This window comes from Callorhinus ursinus, unplaced genomic scaffold, assembly GCF_003265705.2.
Source record: "Callorhinus ursinus isolate GAN/ISIS: 27379988/994484 unplaced genomic scaffold, GSC_fseal_2.0 scaffold18, whole genome shotgun sequence".
In the NCBI taxonomy this organism is placed as follows: domain Eukaryota; kingdom Metazoa; phylum Chordata; class Mammalia; order Carnivora; family Otariidae; genus Callorhinus; species Callorhinus ursinus.
Genome location: NW_027397080.1, coordinates 19,439,729 through 19,457,279, shown reverse-complemented (window position 1 = coordinate 19,457,279; position 17,551 = coordinate 19,439,729). Strand labels below are relative to the sequence as shown.

Genomic DNA, 17,551 nt, shown 5'->3' with positions numbered 1-17,551 from the left:
TCTAATCAACTGAGAGGTAATCAATGCTGATATTTTTAGTTTTCAACTCTTTTCTTGTTCTTTTATTAGTAATTATAGTCTTATTTGGTGCTTCTAGGATGATGTCTTGGGCTGGTGTGATTCGGGTCCTACTGCTTCAGATGAAACAGCCATTCATCCATTCACTCAAGAAGTGTTTATTTGGTGCCCATGTACCAGACACTATGCTGGGGGAAAGTGAGACACACAGGCTCACGTATTATATTATCTCACGTAGCTGAACTGTTTGACTTTTGGCAAATCCCTTTCTCCCTCTGGCTCCCAATTCCTCGAACTATTCAGAGATGTGCCCTCACAGTGGACCTAAACCATTTAGATTCAAATTTCAAGTTCATCTCTTTCCTGTTGGGTGACCACATGCCGGTTAATTTGGGCTCCTCGAGCCTGTTTTCTCATCTGTAAAATGGGGATACTAGAACTCGTCTCATCGGGTTGCGCTCAGGGTGAAACAAAGACTGCCCAGCCACTGGCGCTCCGCGCGCTCAGCCCGGTTGGTCGCTGAGGTTGCCCTCGGCCCTCTCCCGGTGGGCCGGCCGGCCCCAGACCCGCTGACAGGTGGGAATATGGGCGTGGCTCCCAGTCCCCGACCCGGGGGCGTGGCGAGGGTAGGACGGATAAAGCAAGTGTGTCTGGCGCGGCGGCAGCTTTCCGTCTTGACTGGACAGCCGTGAGGTTGGCTGAGCTTAGGCTCCGGGCGTCGAGGACCGAAGCGGAGCCGCCCGGCGGCGGCTAGCGGGGAGCCAGCGCGCCCAGACCAAGCGTTCCAGCTGCTCGCGCGCGGCCGCCGAGCGGGCGCTGGGAACCCGCCCCCCCGACACCCTCCCCAACCCCGGCCCTGGGGGCGGGGCCCGCAGCCGGCCGCCTCCTCCCTCCCCCCGCGCCCCGCGCCACCCCCCCCCCCACCGCCGCCGAGGCCCGGAAGGGGCCGGTCGCTTCCGTCTCCGCCGGGGATGCACGGAGGGCGGAGCTGCGGCCCGAGGACGCAACGCGAGCCCAGTTCCGGCGAGGAGGCCGCGCCAGTGACAGCGATGGCGGCGGAGTCGGCGCTCCAAGTTGTGGAGAAGCTGCAGGCGCGCCTGGCCGCGAACCCGGACCCGAAGAAGGTGAGCGAGTGCGCAGCGCGGAGGGGAACGGGCGTTGGGCGCGGCGCGGCCCCGTAACGGTCGCGGGCCCGGGCGCGGCCCCTTCCCGACCGGCCGGGGCCGCGGGGGCTCGGACCCGGAGCCAGGCCCCGCCGGGCTGCGGCCTGGGTCGGCAAGTTCGCGGCAATGGGCCGCTGCCCGCGCGGGGCAGGGGGGCGGGGGGGCGCACGACGGGCGCGGGGCCTTGGCGGGCCCGGGACGGGGGCGCCCGCGGGCTCCCGGCGGCTGGGGCGCGCTCGGTGCGGACGCGGCGGGCCGGCCGGGCCCCCGGAGCCGCTCCCTCGGCGTCCCGGGCCAGCTGTTTCCCGCGGGGCGAGCCCGCTGGAGCTGATCCTCTCCCCGCGAAATGTGCCTGCTTGCTTAGTGTCTTCGGATGTTCATTCCGAGGGAAAAGGAGCCGGTTTTGCCTGTGCTCTGATGGAGTCTAGGCTCGGTGTGCGGTCCTGCGTCTCTGAGAGACGTTTTTATAGCTTTCCGGCTTGATATCAGAACGTGGACCTTTGTGCTTTCTCAGTAAATCCCTCTCAGAACAAAACAGAATAAACCTCACGTCCTATAGCTGTACGCACACCTAAAAACTTAGGTGGCAATCGGAACAAACACAAAAAAAGGTTAGAAGTTGCAGTTCGATTTCCTTTTGGCCTTGATAGGAAGGTGAGAGCTACCTTTTCTCGTTGCTGCGAGTGATGGGCACCATTTTTAATTGTACTAAGCTTTATTTGGTTAACCTTTTTAACTGTTTTTGTGAAGTTGAGCGCATTCCTCTCCCCTCCCGACTTTGTTTTATCCAGCTTCTCAGTGTCTGGGAGAGTGTCTGGATGTTAGAAAAGAATTTTTTTTTAACTCAAATACACCGATGGAAAACACTGAGGTGTTAGACATTCTCTGTGAGCGCTCTAGCTCACAGTGTGCAGTTCCTAAGAGTTGGATCTCTGAGCCCCAGAGTGCCTTTTGAAGAGGAAGTAATGGAGGGAGCCAGGCGAGATAAAGTGCTGGTGAGATTTGAGTTCTAATCCGTTTACCAGCCATGGACGTTGGGGACGCACTTTGCTGAGTGTTTTTGCTCACCTGCTTCTTCCTAGGACCCAAGTCAGAGGGGGATGGCCAGGCTTATAGGAAGTGCTCAGTAGATATTAATCACCACTCTTTACAGGGTTTTTGTTTGTTTTGTTTTATTTTTATTTTTCTTAAGGGCTCCTTTCTCTCTTCACCTTGTTCCCAGCCTGTCATAGATGAGATTTTTTCCCTCCTAAAGGCTATGCAGAGCATCAGACCACTTTTTAAGTCTTCTCATGTATAACTAGAGCCACTTCTTCAGGAAGCCATTTTAGTTTTAAATCTGTGAAAACTTAAACGCTTTTCATTGTTTATGTTCCATATTTCATTGCAACTCCAGTACCTAGTGGCCAGACATATTTACAAGTTTCTTTTTACAATAACCCTTTGTGGACATCTAATAAATGATCATTATTTTTGAGCACTAGTTGGTTTTCCTTAACACTTTAGGTTTGTGACTGATTTTTAAAACCTTAAAGCAGTATTATGTTCTACTCCCTCCCCCACCAGTTTGGTCTTTATTACTATAAGGTTAAAAAAAAAAAAAAGGACCATGTAGTAGCCATAGTCATTTTCTCATTACAATTTAAATTTTGAAGTAGCTTTAATAGTAATTGATGTGCATGAAATTTCAAATTAGGAAAAGGTTTCTTGGCATTTCATCCTACTTGAACTATTCAGTGATGATTGTGAGTGTTTGGGCTTTCACTTCCCAGGTAGCAAATCACCCTAAACTTCTGGTTTTGCATTATCAAGATGAGAAAATGTTGGGAGCTCCTTTTTGCAAAGGGCACAATAGTTGGCATTCAGAAATGAGCTAACTGCAGAGGGAAAACTGCAAGCTGGCACACTGGCCTTCTCAACCTTCTGTTAACCCAACAAGCTCCCACAGGTTGTTCTTGAAATTGCAAGATGATTATATGGCAGTATTGAATTTGCAACTAACTCATGATTTCAAACCATTATTGGCCAAAGGGTTGATTCCAGACCTATGTTCATGGATTTCCTCACATTAAATATCGGTGTTTAACTGTAACTTTGTTTTAGCTCTGAGTCCATCAGTGATCTGGACTTACTTGGGGAAAAGGTATCAGACCAGGATCACTTGGCTCCTACTATCTAATTGGAAACCAGTTTTCATGGGTGGTAAAGTTACTTGCCCTGTGTTACATTTTGAATGTGAAAACTACCAAGAACACAGTTTGATGGCAAGTAGAGAACAAGGGGTCAACATTATTAACTTCTTTTGCTCTTTGGGTTGAAGCAGTGTGCAGAGGACAACTGAGATTCCCAAGTGTCTACCATGCAAATGTTTGGCATTTCTCAATGAGCTGTTATCAGTTCTTGCAAACTGTGCAGTTGGTCCCTTTGATAACAGCAAGTTTCCACCTACCTGAGGATGCCCAAAGTGCTTTTACCTTGTTATTACTTTGTACTTTCTTGACCCTCTTTGAAAATAGAGGGGCTCTGAAGCCCTTTTCCTCTTATGTTGTGCTTAGTCACTTTGAAATCTCCAGGGTTTTAGTTTTGCTTGCTTTCAAGTCACCCCTGCTAAACCAAAGCAAAGCAGAAATGCAGCATTTACACTTCCAATTAGTGTTAAGCTTTGAGATGAACACTCCCTCCATGACTTCTGGCCCCATCCTTATATGTTGGCTTTGTAGAGGTCCTGGGACTCTCTGTGCCCATGGTGACCTACTTTACTCTGTGGACTCTAAACTATTACTAATGTAATACTGATGAAGAGCTCTTCTGCTTTGTTCCCAGGCACATGAACCCCTGTTCAATTTTCTTTTCCTGTTTTCTAAGGACAGTGTTAATTGTGTTGGATGTTTCTCCTGTCTTTGTAGTTCATGCTATTGTAGACACACTTGACTTACTAACTCATTAGGCAAGTTACCTAACCTTACTGGAGTGTTTTAATATCTAAAGTGGGGAGAAAACTATCCACTTTATAGAGTTGGCTAACAAGGATGAAATATGTAACACATGTAAGAACTTAGCGTAGTCTCAGACACAGAGTAGATGGTCTATAAATGCCTTCCAGGGAATGGCATTAGCGGAGACAACCAGTTTTTAACCTTTACAGTGATCCTAAATTTTCCTGTAAGAAAAGGAATTGCCATTAATGTTTGCACCTATTGCTTGGGTGACAAGAAACACTCATAAATTTTATCCTGAGTTGGTTGATGATGGTGATCACATTTGAAGTGTGGAGGATAATTTTCATTCAACAATGAAGGTGAAACTCCCTGGATATACTACTTGGCTTCTCATTTGTTCCCAGCCAAACAAGATTATCACTTGTGATCCAGTTGCTCTGCCTAGAGACAAAGTTCAGTAATTATTAAAGTAGAATGACCAGAAAAACATATTTGCTACTCCACCTAATAGCAATATGGCATACTAATTATAGCCTGGGCTACACATGGAAAAAGAAACAGATCTTGTTATCTGGTGCTTAAATGTGAAGGTAGTCACAGTTAATCTATTTTGAACTATTTGTACTTTGCACCACTCCTGGAATGGTAAGTATGTTTATATACATGTAAACATTTCCTGAAAAGAAACATAGCCAATCATGACTTTGGGCAGAAATGGAGTATGTAGGAATTAGCTGGGGAATATCTGGTTGATGATCAAGGATAGACATTTAAAGAGCTGGCAGTTGATGAATGAAATGATTAATAATCATTTATTAAAAAAAAAAAAAGGCTTTAGTGAGCTTTTACAGTGTTCCAGGCACTATGGCCAAGGACTGCACGTGGTTTGTCTATGTGAATCCTCACAACTTGTAAAATTGTAAAGAGACAGGATCAGTTCCTTTTTTGCAGATGAAGTAACTAAGATTCAAGGAGGTTAATGACTTGCGCGGGATCACCCAGCAAGGAGATGACAGGACCAAACTGAAACCTGTCTCTGACTCTGGAACTCTGTCTCAACAGCTCTGCTATCCTGATTCTGACCTAGTTTTAGAACTCTAGAAAGGAAGTGTGGCCAAACCCAGATCACTTGTCTAATCTACCCAGAGATTTTGTGTTCACAATTTGTACCAGCAAACCTCTGATTCTGGCAACTTGAAATTGGTCTTGAAATTCCCACTTGTATTAAAAAACAAACAAACAAAAAAAAAACAGTTCTATTAAGCTGACTCTTCCTGGAACCATGATACCCTTTTCCTGGAGAAACCTCCTCTCCGTTTCACTTTCCTCTGTGCTGGGTCCATGGGTAATTTCCCTAAATTGGCACCTTTCTCAGAAATTCTCTCTCAACTTGAGGCAATGATAGTTGCTGATGACTTTTATTAGAGTTGGTAGGTTTGGTTCTCTTATCTAAGTCTTATCTCCCTCTGGTGTTACATAGTAGTTGAAAGCAGGGAATCTAAAGTCACAGACCTGAGTACATCTGGCCCTTGGATCCTGGGGCAAGTAACTTAACTTTTCTGAACCTGTTTTCATACTTGTAAAATAGAGATAATAACCATACTTCTTACTGTACCACACATAGAACTTAGTAAGCGCTTAACCATCATATTATTCTTATTTGTTCTAGTGAGTGATTATGATTTTATAGAAATTAACGTTTATTTTATTCTCTCTGCAGCTCTTGAAATATTTGAAGAAACTCTCCACCTTGCCTATTACAGTAGACATTCTTGCGGTAAGAAGCGTTAGATATTATATAACTACATTCCATCCCCTTCCCACTGGAGAGGTTGTACAATAAGATCAAAAGCATGGGCTTTGAAAGTGAAAGAAACCAGACACAAGGCCATGTATTGTATGGTTCTATTTATATGAAATGTCCAGAATAGGCAGATCTATAGACAGAAGGTAAGGGGTGGGGGGAATTGGGAGAAATGGGGTTTCTTTTTAGGGTTATGGAAATGGTCTGGAATTAGTAGTGATGGTTGCACAGTATTGTGAGTGTCCTGGAAACCAATAAACTGTATACTTTAAAAAGGTTAAAACAAGCCTTGCACAGTGACAGTATTGTAGCCAATGAGGTTTATCCAAAGTGTGATTATTGCTAATTGAAAATAAAATAGAATGGTTAAAATGGTGAATTTTATCTTAAAAAAAACCAACACCACCTTAACTTTGGCATCAACTAGTCATGGATTCAAATCCAAGTTCTATGACTAGGCTGTTCTTCGATGTAAAACAGAACAGATTCCTGCCTTGCAGAGTTGTTGTAAGGACTCATTGAGATTTGTATGCAAAAGCTCTCAGTTCAGTGCCTGACACCTGCTGTAATCACTCTTGTTAGTTACTGTTATCCTCATAGAAGTGTTTTAATACAATGTTTTCCTCTTCTGAGGTTGGTGTGCTTTGCTACTCTGTGTCATTAGAGGTTTGAGGCATAGACATAAAGTAATTTTGTACTGAGACTTGCAAGGTATGTTTTAGGAAGGAGTTTCTCAAAGCAAGAGGCCTTATTTCCTTAGAAAGTTGTGAGCCTAGGGACACCTGGGTGGCTCGGTTGGTTAGGCAGCTGCCTTCGGCCCGGGTCATGATTCCAGAGTCTTGGGATCGAGTCCTGCGTCGGGCTCCTTGCTCAGCAGGGAGCCTGCTTCTCCCTCTGTCTCCCTCTGCTTGTGCTCTCTCTGTCAAATAAATAAAAATCTTAAAAAAAAAAAAGTTGTGAGCCTAGTTCTACCACCCTCTAACAATTCTTTTGTCAAATCTGTAGGAGACTGGAGTTGGGAAAACAGTAAATAGCTTGCGAAAACACGAGCATGTCGGAAGTTTTGCCCGGGATCTGGTGGCCCAGTGGAAGAAACTGGTTCCTGTGGAACGGTAAGAACATTATTCTGTAGGTCTGTTCAACTTCATGGTTAAAGCTGGCACTTGGAATGTTTACAGATATGTTTTCTTTATTATTCCTTCTCTGCCTTCTTATTTAAAATATTTATTTTAGGGGTGCCTGGGTGGCTCAGTCCATTAAGCATCTGACTCTTGGTTTCAGCTCAGGTCATGATCTCAGGGTCCTGGGATCGAGCCCTGAGTCTGTCTGGCTCTGTGCTCAGCACGGAGTCTGCTGGAGATTGTCTCCCTCTCCTCCCTGTGCTCCACCCCTGCTCGTGCTCTCTCACTCTCTAAAATAAATAAATAAAATCTTTAAAAATAAATAAAATATTTATTTTGCCTTGATTATAAAAATAATCAGTGATCATTATAGGATTTTAGAAAATATTAAAAAATAGAAATAAGAATAAACATTTCTTGTAATTCTGCCATCCAAACATAAGCATTATTATGCTTTTTCTATTATTGTAGAAACACTGAGCCTCCCACTCCCCCTGCTTGTGTTCCCTACCGAGAGTGGGGGAATGGGGGAGGGAGAAGCAGGCTTCCTGCGGAGCAGGGAGCCCGATGCGGGGCTTGATCCCAGGACCCTGGGATCATGACCTGAGCCAAAGACAGACGCTTAATGACTGAGCCACCCAGGCGCCCATAAATGAATAAAATCTTTATTTTTTTTAAAGATTTTATTTATTTATTGAGAAAGCATGAGCAGGAGGAGGGGCAGAGGGACAAGCAGACTCCCTGCTAAGCAGGGAGCCCCATGCAGGGCTCGATCCCAGGACCCCGGGATCATGACCTGAGCCCAAGGCAGATGTTTAACCAACTGAGCCACCCAGGTACCCCTGTGTTGAAATTTTTTTAGGCATTTTTCATGTCCTCAAGATATTTGATCTTGTATCCTGCAGTTAAGTGCATCATTTTCTGTTTTTGGAATTATTTGAGTTTTCCCAATCTCAAACCTTAGTTGCGTATCTTTGAGCAGGATATTCCTCCTCTTCCCAAGACCTTGTTTCTAACTCTGCATCCTTTTCATGAGTTCCGGTTCTGTGACTTTGTCCTCTGAACTAGGATTACACTGCAATTTGTATCTGCTCTATCTGCTTTTTCTATTATTGTAGAAACACTGAGCCTGATGAACAGGACTTTGAGAAGAGTAATTCCCGAAAGCGCTCCAGGGATGCTGTTCAGAAGGAGGAGGAGATAGAGGGGGACTACCAGGAAAACTGGAAAGCCTCCAGTAGCCAATCCTATAGCCCTGATCACAGGCAGAAAAAACACAGAAAACTCTCGGAACCCGAGAGAACTCACAAAGTGTCTCACGTTCAAGAGAGGAGAGATGAGAGAAAGAGGTGCCATAGAGTTTCACCAGTTTATTCTTCAGACCACGAATCTTCTGATTATGGCCATGTTCAGTCCCCTCCATCGTCTGCCAGTCCCCATCAGATGTCCATGGACCATTACAGATCCTTGGAGGAGGACCACGAGCCCTTTGTTCCACACCAGAAGCCTGGGAAAGGCCATAGTAATGCCTTTCAGGATAGACTGGGGATTAGTCAGGACCGACACCTGGGGGATCCCCAGGGGAAAGGGGCTGTGAGTCAGAACAAGGAACACAGATCTTATAAGGAAAAACGACCGGTGGATGCCAGGGGAGATGGGAAGTCATCTTTGAGCAGGGAGAAATCACACAAGGCCATCTCCAAAGAGGAAAACCGAAGGCCACTCTCAGGGGATAGCACAAAGGAGAAACCGCCCTCTAGTGGTGTCAAGAAAGAGAAGGAGAAAGAGGGCAGCACCAAAAAGAAGTTTTTACCCCCCTTGGAAGTTGCTTCAGACAACCACCTTAAAAACAAGCCAAAGCACAAAGACGCAGAGAAAACCAAATTGGACAAAAACAAGCAGAGTCTAGACCTCTTAGACATAGGAAAGGGGGCGGGAGACCCGCTGCCCAAGGTGAAAGACAGGGTTTCTAACAACCTAAAGACTTCAGAAGGGAAAGTCAAAACTTCTCATTCAGATAGAAAGTCAGTGGGTTCCCTCCCTAAGGTTGAGGAGGCAGATGTGGATGATGAATTTGAGCAGCCCACCATGTCTTTTGAGTCATACCTCAGCTATGACCAGCCCCGGAAGAAAAAGAAAAAGATTGTGAAAACTTCAGCCACGACTGTTGGAGAAAAAGGACTAAAAAAAAATGATTCGAAAAGCACTAATAAAAACTTGGACTCAGTTCAGAAATTACCTAAAGTGAACGAAAACAAGTCAGAGAAGTTTCAGCCAGCTGGAGCTGATTCAGCCAAGCTGAGAAAGGTAAGCCCTTCAGCCACTTGGTGGCTTCCCAGCTGGAGCATCTGGCCCTGCAGAGCTCCCTGGCTGGCTTTTAGGAGGCCTGTTGAATTTGTGTCCAGGCCCTCTCTAGCTGCCAGGGCAGCTAGCACCCAAGATGCGTATCTCCTGCGTCCCATCGTGCTGCACCCATCTCTGTATTTCCTGCCTTTGGTGGTGTCATACCTGGCTGACGGCCCCCCTCCAGCCTGGATCTGCTTGTGAAGTTGGCCTCGTCAGCACTGCTGGGAATGGGCTGTAGGGCAGAAAGTTGTGCTCCTCCGTGGGGGCTGTCTACTCACTGGTCTTGTCTCTGCAGGTCCCCACGGACGCCTTGCCGGTGTTGCCAGACCTCCCATTACCCATGATACAGGCCAATTACCGGCCACTTTCTACCCTGGAATTGATGTCCTCCTTGCCACCAAAGCGAAAAGGTAATTCTCTGCTTTTTTTTTTTTAAATGGAAAAAAAAGATTATAACAATTTATTCACGATGTCCTAAGATTTTGGTGCACTTCCTAGCCTTCCAGGCTCTGGAGTTTGATGGCTTGGGTTTGAATCCCAGCTCTGGCTTCTACAAGTTCTGTGAACTGGGGTGATAATTTCCTTGGACTTCAGTTTCATGCACTATAAGTGGGCACAATAATGGTATCTGCCACACAAGTCTGTTAAGTGGATTAAAAGTGATAATGCTGGTAAAGCTCTTAACTCTGGGTTTTCCCACATAGTGTTTCATAAATCTTAGCTGCTGCAGTTACTAGCTGCCCTTTATTCTAAATGTTCTACGTGAGCTTTTGATCTTAAAAAAAAAAAAAAGTTCTGTTTTTAATAGCAAAAGAATTAAAAGCCACCTAAGTGTCCCTCGCAAGAGACCATCACTAAACCATGGTTCATCCACACAGTGGCCTCCTCTACAGCTGGAACAAAAGTGGAAAGTCTGTCGGATATGGGATGATTTCTAAAATTTGGTAAATGAAAGAACGATAGTGGGTGTTATTGGTGAAAGTGGAATAAAATACATATTTGCTTATTTTTGCATAGACTTGATAGAAGAATACACAAAACTGGTAGCATTGGTTGCCTTTGAGAAAGGGCACTGGGAGGCTGAGGAAGGGGGAGAGAAGGAGAGCTCTCCCTGTAGAGCCTAGTGCCCTTTGTGACGAACAGTCCTGTCTTCCTTGCCCTGTAGCGCTCTCTTCACCCCAGGAAGAGGAAGAAGCTGGATTCACTGGACGAAGAATGAATTCTAAGATGCAGGTGTATTCTGGCTCCAAATGTGCCTATCTCCCGAAAATGATGACCTTGCACCAACAGTGCATCCGTGTACTTAAAAACAACATTGATTGTAAGTCCCATGCTTTTCTCGTGCTCTAAAACACATTGTGGCCCTGGGACCTCACCATTGGGTGGCTTGGCCAGTATTCAACACTTTCACCTTTGATTTTCTGCAGCAATCTTTGAAGTGGGTGGTGTGCCGTATTCTGTTCTTGAACCCGTTTTGGAGAGGTGTACTCCTGATCAACTATACCGCATAGAGGAGTATAATCACGTGAGTACCCTGTGTGGGTGCAGAGAAGGCCATCTTCTGGCTCGTGTCTCCAGAAATAGCTTTGTCTCTGAGTCTGCAGTCTGGGAAGGGCAGGTAGCAGTGGCCGGTTCACCGTTCTGGGCGTGTTGGTTTGCCTACGGGCCTTGAACAGGCATATTTTTAGCACCTGCTCTGGCATCAAATCAAGATGGGTTTCAAAAGGAGCAGAAAAACGCTGCCCACCCTTCTCTTGAGCTTGCCTGGTCACAGAGGGCAGGGAAGAATTTTGGCAGCACGGCCTCTGGGATCCAGGGCAGGGACAGAGCTTTGTGTGGACACGCAGGTGTCTGGTGAATATAAAAGCACAGGGGCACCTGGTGCCTCAGTCGGTTAAGCGTCTGACTCTTGATTGCAGCTCAGGTCATGGTCTCAAGGTCGTGAGGTCAAGCCCCATGTCAGGCTCCGTGCTGGGCATGAAGCCTGCTCGAGATTCTCTTTTCCCCTGCCCCTCCCCCCTTTAAAAAAGAAAGAAAAACAAAAAGAGCACAGATGGGCTAGGTGTCTCCTAGAGACATCCCAGTGTGACCAAATGTCTTTCTTACAATGCTGGGACACCTAATGATTGCATTAGCTGGCTGTCTCTAATTCTGAGGGATCATCCTTAGGTGGTCCCTGTGCCTGGGTGTGTCATCATCCCAGTTCTACCTGTCACCGGTTTCCGAAAGGAAAAACCTGGTCTTCAACTAGTTTCTGTGTTGTCTTCTCTCCTAACCCCACAACCCCCCAAAAGCAGCTAGTACAATGCCTCGCACTTAACATTTTTTTAATATAGTGACTTTTTTTCTAGAACTGTTGTATTTTAAAATACTACTACGAGGACCAAAAAACCATGAGGAAAGTGCTCACCCTGAGGTAATTAGGATGGAAAAGAGGTATGTCAGAGTGCGTGCACATACGTGATGCCCTGGTTCTGATTTTAGGTATTAATTGAAGAAACAGATCAATTATGGAAAGTTCATTGTCACAGAGACTTTAAGGAAGAAAGGCCAGAAGAGTATGAGTCGTGGCGGGAGATGTACCTGCGGCTGCAGGATGCCCGGGAGCAGCGGCTACGAGTGCTGACCAAGAATATCCGATCTGCCCATGCCAATAAGCCCAAAGGTAACGGGGCGGGGGGGGCTCCGGGGGAGGGAGGACCTGGCACAACAGTGAGCCCTGTGCTCTGGTCGACTGCGGGGCCTTAGCGGGCCGTGCTGATGTAGCCTCCAACTCTTGAATCTGTCTTGCTTCTGCTTTTGCAGAAGCTGGGCAGGGATGGGCTGTACCTTCTGCCACCACACATACTATCTGTAGGGGTTTTCAAGGTTAATAATCCCCTGGCTTTGGGGGCACCTGAAAAGCCTTTATCTCTTAATAGTGTAGATTATTAAAATCACAGTAGGATCTCTGCTCAAAAAGGCAGGTATTGATCTCCATATTTCTCAACAGGCCGGCAAGCAAAGATGGCCTTTGTCAACTCTGTGGCCAAACCGCCTCGTGATGTTCGACGGAGACAGGAGAAGTTTGGAACCGGAGGAGCAGCTGTGCCTGAGAAAATTAGGTAAGCGCTCGGCAACTTCAGTGTTTCTGTGTGCTCAGGGAAAAGAGCCCCAGGAGCTTGTCGTTCAGCCCTACAAGGCAGCTCAGGGGCAGGAAGCAGTACATTTTGGGGGTGAGAGCATGGCCTTGCAGAGTGGATTTTGGAGGCCGACCTTAACCAGCTCAGCGCTTGACCCACCCTGAGCCTCCATGTCCACGACTGCAGTGTAGGCCCATAATTATTCCTGCCTCTCAGGGAGGGTTAAGATTAAATGGAGAACAGGACCTGGCTTCTGGGAGACACTCCCTTGTGCTTTCCCTTTCCCCATTTAAACAAACCGTGCTCCTGGGGCGCCTGGCTGGCTCAGTCATTGGAGCATGCGATTCCTGGTCTCGGGGTCATGAATCTGAGCCCCACGGTGGATGGTAGAGATTAAACAAAAAATAAGAACCATGCTACTGTGATGACTACCTAAGCTCAGTCATACTAGCATTTTCAGAAAAAGATTTATACCCAGAGGGTGAAGTTAGTTGAGGTCCTTCATTTTGAAGGGCGAACGGCATCATCTCTGTGCTGTCGCCAGAATCGGGGGCGCTAGGGTCAGCCGGGCAGAGCCACAGAACGGGGTCTTCCTCCAAAAGGCCAGCCTCAGGCTGCTGCAGCCAAGGGCAGATTTCTCCCACTTGGGCCTAACCCTCTGTGTTGCTCTGTGTTGCAGGATTAAGCCAGCCCCGTACCCCACAGGAAGCAGCCCCGCCCCCTCCGCAAGTGGCAGCTGCAACAGCTTTAGCGGCAGCCCCGAGGAGCCAGCCTACGATGGCCCGAGCACCAGTGGCACCCACTTGGCTCCCGTGCTCAGCACTGTTTCCTATGATCCTAGGAAACCGACTGTGAAGAGTAAGTAGCTCGGGGGTCATGCTCACATACCTCAAAACTGGTATTTGCAGCCTTTAACGTCCCGGCCGCTGCATCGTGTTCTGCGTGCTAGGTGTAGATGAGGCACATGTCCGATGCTCTGCACGTAGCTGGTCCGAGTGCTGGTGCCCCCTTCCCCCGCTTTGTGCGTCATACACAAGTATCTTCCAAGTAACGATCGTACTGAATATCGTTTTGGTGCTGTCTTTTTTTTTTTAAACTAAATGTAAACCGGTTTCTCCGAGTAATAACAACATGGGGTTCATAACTATTACTATTGTCCATGTGGAGGGTTTAAACCTATAACCCCAGCTTCCAAGTATTTATTTTTTATATTTAGTTGCGTGTATTTTGTATTGTATTAAGTGTATTACCATAGACTATCTCCAGTATTCTAAGGGGGGCGTCCTTCCCTAAAAGCAGGCTTCTGTATTCACTCCAGGGCCCCCGGGCGGGTAGAAGTCGTGGCGTAAGCTTCGGCCGTGCTCGGGTTAATCATTCAGGAGGGCAGGCTCACCGTCCTTAGGTGGCGGCTACATGGAGCTGGTCTTGGACCTGTTGCTGCCCTGGGCAGACGGGAGTGAGAGGGCCACTTTTTGCTGGTTTGGATACTGGGGAGGCAGAGTGAAACCGTGGCTCAGAACGGCCGTGAGCGTCTAGAGGTAGTGAATCCCAGTTCTGCCACCCGTTGCCCAGCCTGGGGGGTGGCAGGCAGGGGTGGTCAGCCCGTGTCTTGGGGTTGGTGAGGTGGTCACGGGCCCGGCAGGTGCTCTGGCAGCGGAGCCACAGGCCGCTCTTCTGCTGTGGTGCTGGGACAGGACGCCTGCGTGTCCCCCTTGGTCTGCTGGCGCGGACCCCAGAGCAGCAAGGCTGGGCCTCGATTGTCAGCCGCTCACAGTGTGTGTCCAAAGTGCCACAAGCTGAAGCAGCTGCCTTATTTCCCTTCTCACAGAAATTGCCCCAATGATGGCCAAGACGATTAAAGCTTTCAAGAACAGGTTCTCCCGACGATAAACTGAGGACTTGCCTTGGAGACGCAATTTGTGGAGAGGAGTACGGGACAACGGGGCTTGGGGAATGGAACTTCCAAAGGAGACCAGGACCCTTTGCTTGGAGGCACCTTGTGGGCTCCGAACCTGCACGGCCCGCAGGTGTTGCCCGTGAGCCTGCTCGCCTCGGCCTGGAGAACACTTCAGAAGTCTGAAGAAGATGTGAAGCCTCAGTCTTAACTGAGGATTTTAAGGTCAATTATACTTTTGTTGTTAATTAGCTTCTTTGTAAACTATAAGACATAGTTTTAATTAATAAATATTGCCCCCAGATTGTATTTATATTACCCCAGTATTTTTTTTCTTTTTTTTTTTTAGGCCCTCTACCATATACTTAGCCTTTTATTTTCAGGGTCCTTTATTAAATTTAGATAAAAACCTAGTGAAAGCCATTCCCCTGTCACGGTTCAGCTCTTCTGAGGGGACTCTGGTTCAGAGGGTGGGCTGGGCATCCTCAGAGCCTGTGTGGTGCCTTGTGCACGGAGGGCCAAGAGTGGGTCCTGGGCTGCCTGTCCTACCGGGGCGCCTTGACATGGAGACCCAAAGTGTTCAAGGTAGACCCCTCACCTCTGAGGCCCTTCCCAGTGTTGCTTTGAGTTCCTATGCAGGTGCATCTCTTTCTTCATTAAATAGTATTTATTAAAGGAAGTTACTTGTAAAGGTCTAGAGTTTTTCCCCATCCTTTTTGCCAGTTCCCACTTTTTGAGGCTCACTAGAGGACACAGAGCCTTGGGGGATCGATTTGCACAGAACCCCAACATTTTTACAATTTACAATTTCTGATTCAAAACTTTAGGGTTTTTTTTTTTCCTCCCCTATTTTTCCTTCTCCCCACTAGCAGAGGGGGAACACACAAGGCAGGCCTTTTTGTGCCTCTACCCCCCCGTTCAACTTCAGAGTCTAAGAAGCCAGCACTTTAATCTCTTGTTCCCTGTGAACTGCTAACAGAAGTGAGTGGTTTTAAAAGTTGTAATGCTGTGGTCGAAATTGGTTTTGTTTTGCCTTTTTTTAAAAGGTAAGATCATGTGATTGGAAGAGCACAAGAATTTGCTGTTTTGCAGAGAACTTTGCAGCTGAAGCGCTCTCTACTTTTTGAGTGTTTAAGCCAGAATTTGGAGGGAATGGCCAACTTAGGGAAAGTGTCTGAGCTGTAGTGTCAGGATGGGGGAGAGCCGCAAGGACACCCGCCAGGTTGGGGAAGGGAGGATCTCCCTTTCAAGCTGACATAGGAGCAAGATCAGCACTTAGGAGGGCAGCGTTGGTGCCCTTCTCAGCTGTTGACGAGCACTGATCTCACAGGAACCCACTTGGTTGGGACCCGGGGGGAAGGAGATGCTATACATTTGAGGTGCCTGTCCTTAAGATTCCTACACGGTAGACGGTGGGCATGATTCGTAGGACAGCCTCAGGAGCTTGGCAGTTAGTCCCCTTGACAAGCTCTCTCAAAGCCCAGAATAGTGAGTCCACTGCATTTAACCATCCTGGAGACCTCAGGCTGACTTTGAAGATTCCAGAGCGAGCAGAGACTCCCGTGTGGCAAAGGCTGCAGTGTTCAGTGTGCATTGCTGTGCAGGCTGCCTGTTGCCACAGGACACAAGTATCGCTGTGTTTTCATTTGCTGTGTTTCTTAGTTGGGTAAAACACTCTTTCTCTTGGTCTTTGTCTTACCATTTCACCCCCACCCAGCCCTGGCTTGCTCTGCAGATCTGGTGTTAAGGAAGCCTCTTCCCTAAAAGCCAAATGAACATCTGGGTCAGGGGCCAGACACTTCCTCCTGTAGGTGTCCACCAGCTTGAATTTGTCTCTTAGCTGTGTGTTCAAGTCTTTGTCATTGAAACCAGTTTTTCATATTGCAGATTCCGTTGGGTAGGATTTCATTTCCTTTATTAGGAGTTTTTAGGCAGGGAGGGAAGGAAGGACACATTTGTTCATGCCAACATCACCACCCATTTTTAGCACATACAGATTTCTGATCAGCCCTGTTTGCACAGAGCCAGATCTTTCCCTCCTCCCCCTACAAGTGTCTGCATCAGGGATGTGACTTGGTGAGAAGGATAAGGAGGGAAGAGGAGAAGCCGAATTTCTGAACCACCTTCTTACCTGGTTATTGAAATGGCTGCAGAGCAGACACACAGGATGATGTTGAACCTTTGGTCTCATTTGTGAAAACGTGTGCAATTTTCTTCCTGTGCTACACTACATACAAATCACCAAATTACAAATTAACCCTTTGTGATCCTTGGTGTAATGAGCAGTTTCTTTGGGGCTTTCTCTTTCCGGGAAGTGGGAGGGAAAGGAGCAAGGTATCATCCTGCTCTTCATTTGTATTTTGGTCCCAAAATGTAAATACAATTTTCTATGTTACTTTTTTGTGGTAACTACCAAGATGAATATTTTAATTAGATAAGTTATATGAAAAGGAAGGAAAATTCCATGTCTAAATAAAAAAACAAAAAACCCCATATACTGTGTTCTTCTTTCCTTTCTCCCTTATTGTGTCTGAGAATGGCAGTTGGTCACCAAGTGTCTGGTTCCTGGGCTATGAGGCAGAGAGCTTAATCCCTGGACCTGGACCGGGCTTCGTAAGGGATGTTGGATTTCTATAGCAAAGTGGGACTGGGGGATGGGAATTTGGGGGGAAAGAACCCTTGAGCAAAGGGAGGAACCTCAGATGACAAGGAGTACCTCCCGGCACTGAGGCATTAACCCCATATTACAAGCCGGAAGCTGGGGTGAAATAATGCAGCCAATCTGCAGCGAAGGAAAGGATGTGAAACCCAGGTTCTCTGGCGGCAAAGTGGGTGCCACTCCACCTGCCAGTCCCTGAGGGGGTGTGAAGGACCCAGGTCGGTCTCTTCAGTCTTACACGGACTTGCCAATGAGAGCATAATGACAATTAACGCAGAAAGGTCACGTCAGCAAGAACTTAAGGCCCTGGCTGAGCTGCAGGAGCTTCAGCCTTTCACTAGTGGAGCCCAGGGCTTGGTTGCAGCCTCTGCAGACATTGGATTGTATCTTTATTACGAGCTGGGGGTGGGAGGGGGGACAGAGGGAGAGAGAATCTTAAGCAGACTCTGCGCTGAGCAGGGAGCCCAATACCGGGCTCCAGATCA

General features: G+C 47.3%; 1 protein-coding gene and 1 pseudogene across 1 annotated transcript; both read left to right on the top strand.

Moving 5' to 3' along the window:
- Positions 1 to 976: 976 nt before the first annotated feature.
- Positions 977 to 16,900, top strand: ELOA (elongin A). The gene is made up of 11 exons (XM_025856373.2): positions 977 to 1,142; positions 5,841 to 5,897; positions 6,930 to 7,036; positions 8,164 to 9,352; positions 9,687 to 9,801; positions 10,557 to 10,712; positions 10,819 to 10,916; positions 11,876 to 12,056; positions 12,384 to 12,495; positions 13,193 to 13,371; positions 14,342 to 16,900. Exons 1-11 carry the CDS (start codon positions 990 to 992, stop codon positions 14,401 to 14,403), a joined length of 2,409 nt encoding a protein of 802 aa, XP_025712158.1. The 5' UTR covers positions 977 to 989; the 3' UTR covers positions 14,404 to 16,900.
- On the top strand, positions 6,210 to 6,372 carry LOC141374511 (U4 spliceosomal RNA; annotated as a pseudogene).
- Positions 16,901 to 17,551: the final 651 nt, after the last annotated feature.

Excerpts from the sequence above, each read along its gene's own strand:
- ELOA (XM_025856373.2), top strand. The coding sequence starts at position 990 with ATGCACGGAGGGCGGAGCTGCGGCCCGAGGACGCAACGCGAGCCCAGT. Across the intron at positions 9,353-9,686 it reads ATTCAGCCAAGCTGAGAAAG|GTCCCCACGGACGCCTTGCC; the intron begins GTAAGCCCTTCA and ends TTGTCTCTGCAG. Across the intron at positions 10,713-10,818 it reads ACTTAAAAACAACATTGATT|CAATCTTTGAAGTGGGTGGT; the intron begins GTAAGTCCCATG and ends GATTTTCTGCAG.